Below are 10,333 nucleotides of genomic sequence, written 5' to 3' on the forward strand. Positions count from 1 at the left end.
CACCCAAATACGATGGCACACATATTCTATCGCAATGAATGTTCCCGAGTAAATCTCATTTTCTTTTAGAGAGTCTCTCTCTGTTATTTAGGTTGACAGTGGGAAAACCCCAGACTGCAAATCCTTCCTCAACAAAGGGCAAACATGTCCTCCAGGGAGGGTGGTTGGTGGTTAGAGAAGGGGAAGGTTGCAGTGGCCTCTTGGAGTGGTGGAGTGCACATGCGCAGCGCCAGGAGGCCCAGTGCTCAGCGTGGGTGTGCTTGAGACCTGGGAGACGCCAGGGGCATGGGAATAAGGTATTCTCTAGTTTTCCCCCCAATTTAGTTTTCTCTAATTTAGGTTCAGGTTCACTGTAAGCAAGTAAATCAGTCCTGGTGGCCAGCTGGGTGAGTGTGGGGGTGGGGGGCAGGGGGGCAGGGAGAGGGGAGGGAGTAGGTGCACAAAGTGACTCTACCCTCAAAGAGAAGCAGAGTAAGGCAGGAAAAAGAGGTGTGCACATGCGTGGTTGTGTGTGCACATGTGCACGTTCATGTGCGTGCAAGTGCATGCATGTGCATGTGTTTCTGTGTGGGTGTGCACATGTGTGGCTGCTAGGGGGGTGGCTAATGAAGGCATGGGAGCAGCATGGGCTGTAGGTTTCCATGAGGCTCCACAGAAGTGAAACCGAAGGAGAGAAGGTGATGGGGAGGGCAAGGCGCCTGGATTCAGGCTTGGTGTGGTCATTGCTGATGAGAACATCCAGGCTACGCCCAGGGCAGTGGATGCAGAAGTGGGAGGTCCAGGCCACACCCCCTTGGGTTCTGGAGGCTCTGGTAATGAGCACGGGATACAGGAGGCAGGAGAATTGTGAGGGGCTGAACCTGTGGTAGGTGAGGGGTGCATGGGAAAGAGGAGGTGTCTGCCTGGAAGAAGGACAGAGGCCAGCGTCCAGGCATGGCAGGAGCTGGCTGGTGAGGAGAGGAGGAGGGAGCAGGGAGGGCACAGGGGATGGGGGAATGCCGCCTCAGCAGGGTGTGAGGGCACAGCCTGTGGGGAGAGGTGAAAAGGCAATGTCCCTTCTCAGAAAGCACGTTCCAGGGATCAGTGACACCCCCACATTTGGTTTCTACTAAGGGTACCCTTGGCATGTACTGATTTTGTTAAAAAGAAAAATAAGACACTACGTCAGTCAGCTTCGGCTGCTGTAGTGAAATATCACAGGCTGGGAGGCTGAAACAAGACTTTTACTTCTTACAGTTCTGCAGGCTGGAAGTTCAAGATCAAGTTCCAACAGCGTTGGGTTTCTGGTGCGGGGTTTGTGGCTGGTTGGGGTCAAACTTCCCACTGTTCACTCACACTGCTGCTTCTTTTGCACATGTAAGGGTGGGCAGAGCACTGAGCTCTTTCTGTTAAACACCAGCCCTGTTGTGAGACTTAACACTAGTTACCCCCGCTAGCCCACCTCCAAACAGTCACACTGGGGGTTCGGGCTTCAACCCATAAACTTGGGGGAGGTGTGTGTGTGGCAGAATTCAGTCTGTAGCAGGCAACTACTGAATAAAGTAGACACTGGTTTATACATCAAATGGATTTTGCTGGAGTCAGGCTCAGTATGGCTGTAAGGAGGAACCCTGGAGGTATTAACACAAGCTGGTGATGCCGCCTCTGCGCAGGCCTGAGGCCCGAGCCTGCAGCACCTTCCCTCTCACACTGCCCTGGCAGCGGGTGTCATCCTAGAACAGAACAAGCCCCTTTTGATGTCACTGGGCATTGCCTTGGCGGTTTACTAAGAAGCTGGAGACTGGCCTCGCTAGAGCCCATTGCCAGGCCCTGGCCACCCCTAAATCTGTGTCCACAATACCCTCTGGAGTGCCTGCTCTGCATGGTGGCCACTGGCCACACAGGGCTGCAGATCAGTGGAAGCGGCCTTGTGGGCTGCTGCCAAGACTCAGGTGCCCGTGCAAAGCCTTCCTGGGAAGGAATCTAACTGAGGTTGTTAAATACTGGTTACATGTTGAATGATGTATTTATCTATTGCGTTAAGTAAAACGTATTGTTAATTTTGGCTATTACTTGTTACCTTTAAAAAATGTAGCTACTAGAAGCTTAAGATGAAAAATGTGGTTCTCCTCCTCCGTCTACAAGCTTGTCCTGTTCAGGGCAGCGGTGTCCCCGCGGCCTCAGACCCAGGGTCCAGCCCGTGCCCTGGCACCTCCGGCGGCCAGGATCAGCATCGCTGCCCCGGGCCCCGCGCCGAGCCGGCTGTTCCTCCGCGCTCTGCGCTCCTGGACCCTCACCAGCCCCTCTCCCCGCCGAGCCCCTTTAGTCCCTGCGAGGGTTCCCCGCACGCCCCACGCTGAGACCAGCCTGGCCTCCGGGACATCAGGGTGCGCCCCGCGGACTCCCGGCCTGACGCCGCCTCCCCTCTGTCTTCTCTGGGCCGCAGCCGCTCCTCGTGAGTGAAGTCGCGGCTCGGGAGCCGGGTGGACGCGCCGGGAAGCTGCACAATCCAGGCTCCGTCTGCGGGGAGAGCCTGGCGCACGTGGCCCGGCCCCTGCAGGTGCGAGTGCTGCCGCCCCGGTGGGCTTCCCTCCCCGGCACGCCCGGTACGCTGCTGGACCACTGCGGCCGCGCACTCGTGGTGGCGGGACGGTCCCCCGGGAACCGCAAGAGAGCGCACCCGCCGCCGGCGCCGGGAACACACTGCCCCTTTAAGAGGTGCGGCCGGAGCAGGGCCGTGACGTCATAGAAGTGCGAAGGGCGGAGTCTGTGCGCAGCCGCGGTGCGGGGGGCGGAGCGGGGGCGCGGCGTCCTTGCGGGCCTGACTGACAGGAGCGCAGTGGAGGAGCGGCCAGTACCAGGCCGCCGGACTCAGGAGTCCCCCGCGTAGGCCCCGCCCCGAGACAGGCCCCGCCTCCACGAGGGCCCCAAGTTCCGCACAGGCCACGCCCCTTCCACAGGTCCCGCCCCACTCTGTTCAGATCTAAGCCCAGCTCAGGCCCCGCCCCCGAGGCTCCGCCCCCTCGCAAAGCCCCCGCCCCGGGCCTAGCTCCACCCCGCACGGGCCCCGCCCCAGGCCCGGCTCCACCCCGAGTCAGGCTCCGCCCCGCGCAGGCCCCGCCCTGGGCTCGGCTCCGAGGGGCGGGACTTGCCCTCAGCCTGAGTCGGCGGCGGCTGCGGGAACTTTCCCAGCGGATCTAATGGCTGCGCGCGGGCCACTGTGAGGCGCGGCGGCGAGCGACGGGCGCGGGGCCGCGGAGCAGCGAGCGAGCGAGCGAGCGAGCGCGAGGCCGGAGCCCCGGCCAGGCCCGGCCGACCCGCCGAGCCCGCGATGCGCCCCGGGGCCGCCCCCCGGCGCAGCTGACGCCCCGCGGCCCCGCGAAGACCCCGGCCGGCCGGTCCCGGAGGAAGCGGCCGCCGCCGCCGCCCAGCCCTGCGCCCGCGCCGCCCGGGCACCATGGCGGGGAAGGTGGCCGCTCCGGGCACCGCGGTGCTGCTGGTCACGGCCAACGTGGGCTCGCTCTTCGACGACGTAAGTGCCCCGCGCCGGCGGCAGGCCCCGACCCCAAGCCCGGGACCCCCGACCCTGACCCCGGGGTCCGGAACTCCAAGCCCTGGACCCTGGACCTTGAACCTCCAGACCTCAAGGCCTCAGACTCTGATCCTTGTACCCAGGACCCCAGACTCTTGTCCTGATTCCCAAGTCTGGGAGCCCAGACCCCTTGATCCCCAAGCCCGAGACCTGAAGACCTGGGCCCTGAACCCCGAACCCCATCCTCCAGCAGCTGACCGTTGACCCTGGGACCCTGCCTCTGAACTCCTGTTTCCAAATCCTGACCTGGAAACTCCAATATTAAAACCCTGTCAGATCCCCTGTTAACAGTCCTTGGAACCCAAACCCCAGAAACAGGGTCTGTGCGCACAAAACCCTGCCCCAGCCCTGATTTCCGAATCCTCAGAACCCTGGCCCTGGAATGCCCATCCCCAACCCTGGCCCTGAACCCCAGATCCATGGTCACTGGAATCACAAATCCTGACTGCAGAACCCTGGTTACAGAACCTGGTCTCAAACCTCTGTCTCTGGTCCCTGAGCCCTGGACCCCAGCCCTGAAACATAACCACAAACACTAACCCAGGAACTTCTGACACTGGGCTGTGGCCCCAGCCTCCTGTCCCTGTTCCCCAAACCCTGAATTCTAGCCCAAGAATCCCAGCCTTCATACTGTGGTCCTTGCCCCTAAAGCCAATCTAGCCTGACTCTGAACCCTGAATTTCAAGCTCAGGCCCCAGCTTATGGCCCTGAACCCCTGTCCTCGACCCCTGAACCTGGAACCCTGGTTCCAGAGTCAGGCCCCAAACCCAATTCTGAACCCGGCCCCTAACTCTGGTTCCTAGATCCCATCCTTGGCCCCTTTCTCCAAAACGCTCCTGCCCCTGAATCCTGAATCCTGAATCCTGATCATTAAGCCTGGGCCTTGAGCCTGCTTCCCAAACTCTAACCCTTGACTCCCACCCCTGGTCCCTGTCCTCTGAGCCTAGGCCCTCCTCTCTGGCTGTCAGCCCCAGCTCCTGTATGCCTGGGTGCCGGCCTCACTGTCCGTCGGTCCCTGCAAGGCCAGAGGATAGGGTGCCCTCATTTAACCCTGCCACTTAGTGTCTCTTTAGTTCTTAAATAAGGGAAGTCTGTTGAAAGCCCTGTAGGACTTTATATTTTTTATTTATTGAGGAAAAAGATGCTGAGAAGCTCTTTAGGGGCAGAAAGGGGATGCTGATTGCCTATGGCCTTTACCTTCTAGGGCTCCTCCCACCCAAGCCTCAGTCCCACCCAGGATCCTGGGGGCACCCCCGTCTCTGGAGAGACCAGGGAGCTAAGGCTCAGGGCGCACTGGGAGCTCCCCAGAGGCAGGCCAGGCTGACCTAGTTCGGCGTTTCAGCCACGGTGCCACCCTGCTGTTGGTACTCGTGCTGCCAACCCAAATAAAGCAGAGTGCGGCTCCAAGTGGCCCAGATGGAGGCTGTGGAGCCACGGATGCTCCCTCCCTCCCTCCCTAGGTGAACAGTGGGGCGCCGCACCAGCTTTATGACGGATGTGTGCCACTGATGCACGCGTGGTTTCCATTTCAGGAGGAGGTCTTGTGTCTTTGCTGGCAGCAAGCATGGGTGAAGGGTTTGATGAAGCTCAGTTCATGCACAGGCTAGGTTTGGTTTTTATTAACAAAAGGCGCTGTTTTTCTGTTTTTCTTATTTTAACTTCCAGGTGCCCATGTATTATACTGACCTGCTGGGGACGAACTGCTTTCCCTCACACTTTGTTATGGACAACTTCATCTAGGTTTATGTTTGATCATTTTCTGCAAAAGTGCCTGGCATGGGTGTGTGTCTGTATATTTGGCGTTCTATTCTAGGCTTTCCAGTAACATGTCACTGTAGCATGGTTTGTTCAGATGATTCAGATCCGTTAGCTGCGGCTTCAAAGCCTCAGAAATGTCAGGAGCATTAAGCGTGTTGGGGCATTTTAGTCTCAATGGGAAAAGAGTTTTTCTGGGCAGACGTTCTTTCCAGTAATCTTTGATTCTGAGTTCTAGCATTTTTGTTGTGTTTCAATTGTATACACATATTTATCTCTGTTGATATTAAATTGGGTAACTTAATTCACTTTTGTTTAGCAACATAGTTTCTCTGAATTTTCATTTTTCTTAAAGGCTATGTGGAATTTTGCATTATGTTTATGTTTAGAAGGAACATTCGTTTTGGTCAACAGCACATAGGTTAATTCTGAAAGGTGCGTTGTGATTTCAGGGCTGAGTGGAAACGTATCTGTCTGTGTCCGAAGATTTCTTAATGTGTGCAGGTCAGTCCCTGGGGGCCAGACCCAGCCTCCTTCAGTGGAAACCAGCCAGGCACTCATATTCCCAGGCCCCCTTCCTTGGTTGAGCTTTGGGGTGTGGTACTTGTGGGCCAGAAACCTGGCCGGTGGAAGGGAATTCATGAGTGAAGGAGGTTTTGGTTGCTTGGCTTGTCCTGGATTTCAGGGGACCTGCTTTGTGATGCTGTTTGCCTTTGTGCAGCCCGTCCCGTGCTCAGGCAGTGCTCAGGCGGTGAAGGAATCTGTCTTGCCCAGTCTCATCGGGTTGGAAGCCAGGCTCACCTGTGACTAGGGCTGGAGCTGGTCACGCTTCCGAGGAGGAAGGTGTTTGAATCTGAAGCAGATGTCCCAGCCTGTGACGGACTCTGTTTTCCTTTTGTGCACAAGTGACAGGTGGTTTGCTTTTGCTTTTGCAGTTTTGAAAGTCTCCCCTCATAAGGCCCCTCCTCCTCCCCCCACTTTTTTTTTTAAGACAGGGTCTCATTCTGTCACCCAGGCTAGAGTGCTGTAGTGGTGCAGTCATAACTCCCTGCAGCCTCGACCTCCCTGACTCAGGTGAACCTCAGCGTCCTGAGTAGCTGGGACTACAGGCGTGCGCCACCATGCCTAATTTTTGTAGAGACCAGGTTTTGCCATGTTGTCCAGCCTGGTCTCGAACTCCTGGGTCCAAGCAATCTGCCTGCCTTGGCTTCCCAAAGTGCTGGGATTACAGGTGTGAGCCACTGTGCCTGGTACAGAGGTAACCCCTCTTAAAACTTAATGTGTGCATAAGCTTCAGCTGTGGTGTGTAGCATCCTGGGATCCACACAGAGTCTTGCTCGGCAGCTCCTGTTTGCTTGTCGTTACTCCATCTTTGTGGCCCCAGAATGGCTGTGCTGTGGGCTGCGGGGCTGTCCCCACTGGGGTTGCTTCTGACCCTCAGCAGACAGTGTTGCGGTAAATGCCTTACAGTGTACCGGTCCCCAAGCCCTTATCCCTCACGTTCCTAGAAATTATGGAGGACCCGAAAGAGTTCCTATTTATGTTGGTTATAACTACCAGTGTTTCCCATATTGGGAGCTGAGACTGCATGAGAATACGTAGCTCGCTGCGCTAGCTGGCAGAGCGATGACATCATCCCACAGCACAGGCACCCCCTCAGGTGTTGGCCATTCTTCCCTAGGAGACAAGGAGAATGGAAAGAGGAGTCATTTTGTAGCATTATGGAAATAGTTTTGACCTAGTCAAACTGTGAAAAGGCCTCCTCAGCCCAGTCCTCCCTCCCCAAACTGTCATGGGCACCCCTGTCTCTGGCCAGGTGGCTGGGGTGCCTGGGACTTTCCCAGGCTGCTTATATGGACTGCCAGACCGCCCTCAGTGAGCCCTGCAGCTGGTCTTTAATTCCTGAATTGGACTCCTGCTGTCACTACTCGTTTGCTTGGAAAGAAGTGACCGGGGTCCATATTTAATTGTTTTGCTTTGATGTGGCTGGTTTTTTGACAAGTGAGGTTTCTGGCTTTTGGTTCCTTCCATTTTTATGAGAAGGGAATTGAGGAGGTGAGATTCTTGCCAGCTGTGGCGTCATAACTGCGTCCCACCCTTGCATGGTCAGGCTGCTTCTTGATTCTGAGAGCACAGCCCACTGGCGGGTATCTGCCTGGCGGCCCTTCCTGCTCCTTGCTCACAGCTAAGTCAGTTCTGAGCTGGTTTGCCTTTTTGCTTAGTCAGCTCCCGGGCAGCCCTGTCCCTCTGCCCAGACCCGGGGTTGCAGAACGGCTGTGAGAGTGGGCTCGGCAAGTGCTCGCTGGCAGGGACCTGAGGGCCTTGCAGTCAGCAGGTGTTGATTTGCCCTGGAAGAGTGTGGAGGTGGCGGAGCTGCTGTGGGTGTGGAGTCGGTGATGGTCAGCAGTGCAGGCTGGCATCTCTCTCTGGTAGCATCAGCATTGCCCTCTTTGCCATGTGGTTCCTGGCAACATCAAAGGTACTGCCCTCTCTCCCACCTTGAAAACTCTGAACTCCATGTTCCCTCCAGCCACTGCAGGACATCCTGACTCTCTTCCATGGCAGCCCTCGAGTGGGGTGGGGGGGTCTCCCCTCCGTGTCCTTCTCCAGGCCTCCGCCCCAGCACTCCTGCACAGCAGGGCCCAGGGCTGGGTGCGGGTGGTGCCCAGCTGGCGGTGACTGGCCTGAACTTTTGCTCCCTCCGTGGATCCTCCTTTTTCTTCAGGGACGTTTCAGTTGGTAATGACTGTGCTGGGACAGAATGCACACACCATGTCCCTCACCCATTTCTTTTTCCTTTTCTTTTTAGTTTTGAGACAAGGACTCATTCTGTTAAACAGCCCAGGCTGGAGTGCGGTGGCTCGCTGCAGCCTTGAACTCCTGGGCTGAAGTGATCTGAAGCCATCCTCTCACCTCAGCCTTCCAAGTAGCTGGGACCACAGGTGCACGCTACCACACCCAGCTGATTTTTTTATTTTTATTTTTTGTAGAGATGGGGTCTTGCTGTGTTGACCAGACTGGGCTCAAACTCCTGGGCTCAAGCAATGCTCTCACCTCTGCCTCCGGGAGCGTTGGAATCACAGGTGTGAGCTGTCACACCCAGCCCTTTCACCCATATGAGGTGTACAGTTCACTGGTTTTCAGTATATCCACAGGGTGTGCGACTGTCACCACAGGCAATTTTAGAACATTTTTATTACCTCAAAAAGAAGCTGTATTAGCACCTAAGCCTCATGTCCCCCAGTTCCCCCACCCCCTGCAGTCAGTTTTCATCTCTGTGGATTTGCCTGTCCCGTGCGTTTCACGTACATGGAATCAGACACTGCCCTTTGATCTGGCTGCTTTCACTGAGCATATGTTAAAAGTGTCCATGTTGCAGCATGCATCAGTCCTTCATTGCTTGCTTGCCTGCCTGCCCGCCCGCCCGCCCTCCCTCCCTCCCTCCTTCTTTCCTTCCCTCCCTCCCTCCCTCCCTCCTTCCTTCCTTCCTTCCTTCCTTCCTTCCTTCCTTCCTTCCTTCCTTCCTTCCTTCCTTCCTTCCTTCCTTCCTTCCTTCCTCCGTCTGTCTTTCTTATTATAGAGACAGGGTCTTGCTCTGTCACCCAGACTGGAATACAGTCGTGTGATCACAGCTCACTGTAGCCTTGACCTCCTGGCTTCAAGTGATCCTCCTGCCTTAGCCTCCTGAATAATGGGGAGTACAGGCATGCACCACTATGCCCAGCTAATTTTTTTTTTACTTTTTGAGGAGATGGGGTCTCACTGTGCTGCCTAGGCTGGTCTCAAAGTCCTAGCCTCAAGTGATCCCCTGGCCTTGGCCTCCCAAAGTGCTGGGCTTACAGGCATGAGACACAGTGCCGAGTCTCTTTATTCATGTTTATGGCTGAATACTATTCCACTGTGTGGATACACCAGGTTTTGTTTCTGTGCTCGTCAGCTGTGGATGTCTGGCCCGTTCCCACCTTCCGGTTCTGGTGAAGAGTGCTGCTGTGCGCATCTGTGCAGACATCCCTAGGCGAACATGCGTTCTCAGTGCTGTTGGGTGTGTATAGTCATGGCATTGCTGGGTGACATGGTGAGTTTGTATTTAACCCTCGAGGGCCTGTTGGGCAGTCCACGGTGGCTGCACCATGTCACATCCCTACCAGCAGAGTCCCAGGGTTCAGGTTTCTGTACGTCTCGGTGTTGGCGCCCCTGGGCTCAGGCTGGCCACCCTTCTCCCTTCCTGGAACCTCATCTAGACGCACGGCCGTAAGTGCCACCTCTGTGTGGGTGCCCACTCCCAGGGAGAAGCGCACAGCCAGGATGCCAGCCTGCAGTAGGTGGGGCCCTGCTCTGCTGCTCCAGCCGGAGCAGAGTGCCAGCTCTCAAGGAGGTTGGGGCGTCCTCATTTCGGAGGCAGCTGTCTTCCTCCCTGTGTGCTGGGCACAGAGGATGGAGAGGATGGGGGCGGCCTTTGGTTCAGCGTCTTCTGCAGGTGCCCTCCCTTCCTCTGTGCAGCCGTGGGCGTGGCTGGAGGTGTCTCAGCAGCCTTTTTGTTTTTTTTTTGCGTTGCTGTCTCTGACTCAAGATCTCAGTGCACTTTCCCTGGGAGAATTATGACCTGTTTGCCAGAGCTTATAAGGGGCAGGATCGTCTGTCTCCAGGCAGGGAGGGTTAAATCCGACTGTGGTTCCGGCCCTGGCCACAGGGTATAGGAGCTACTTCTGCCACCTCAGGAAACCACGTCTTGAACACCTGCTCACCTTACACAGCATCATTTCGGGTCTGTCCTTGATTTTTAGACTTTTGGAATAAACCTGGCAGTTCTCTGTTTCCCAGCTCTGTGTGCCCTTCTCCCTCCGGCCCTGGCATTTGGGATGCAGCAGGCCGTGCTCTTTGGATTGTTACGGATTCAGCCTTTGAGAACAGCCGTGTTCTCTCTGCTCACAAACTTTCTTCCCCCGTTTACTTCCTGTTTTTATCAGTCTCTAGAGTTGCTGAGGAGAGAGTTTAGATCACTCGGGT

At 56.4% G+C, this 10,333-nt stretch overlaps 1 protein-coding gene across 7 annotated transcripts in view; it reads left to right on the forward strand.

Moving 5' to 3' along the window:
- Positions 1–3,140: 3,140 nt before the first annotated feature.
- The window catches only part of INPP5A (inositol polyphosphate-5-phosphatase A), a 256,343-nt gene continuing 249,150 nt past the window's right edge, over positions 3,141–10,333 (forward strand). For 3 of the 7 annotated variants that reach the window (XM_065521646.2, XM_065521645.2, XM_065521650.2), the window contains exon 1: positions 3,553–5,351. In XM_065521646.2, coding sequence (XP_065377718.1) covers positions 5,067–5,351 — 285 coding nt within the window. In that variant the 5' untranslated portion in view covers positions 3,553–5,066. Of the gene's footprint in view, positions 3,512–3,552; positions 5,352–6,995; positions 7,806–9,877; positions 10,092–10,333 lie in introns of those variants that run through there. The other 4 variants (XM_065521648.2, XM_065521647.2, XM_065521651.2 and 1 more) reach the window with 3 other exon arrangements.

Source organism: Macaca fascicularis, chromosome 9, assembly GCF_037993035.2.
Source record: "Macaca fascicularis isolate 582-1 chromosome 9, T2T-MFA8v1.1".
Lineage (NCBI taxonomy): Eukaryota > Metazoa > Chordata > Mammalia > Primates > Cercopithecidae > Macaca > Macaca fascicularis.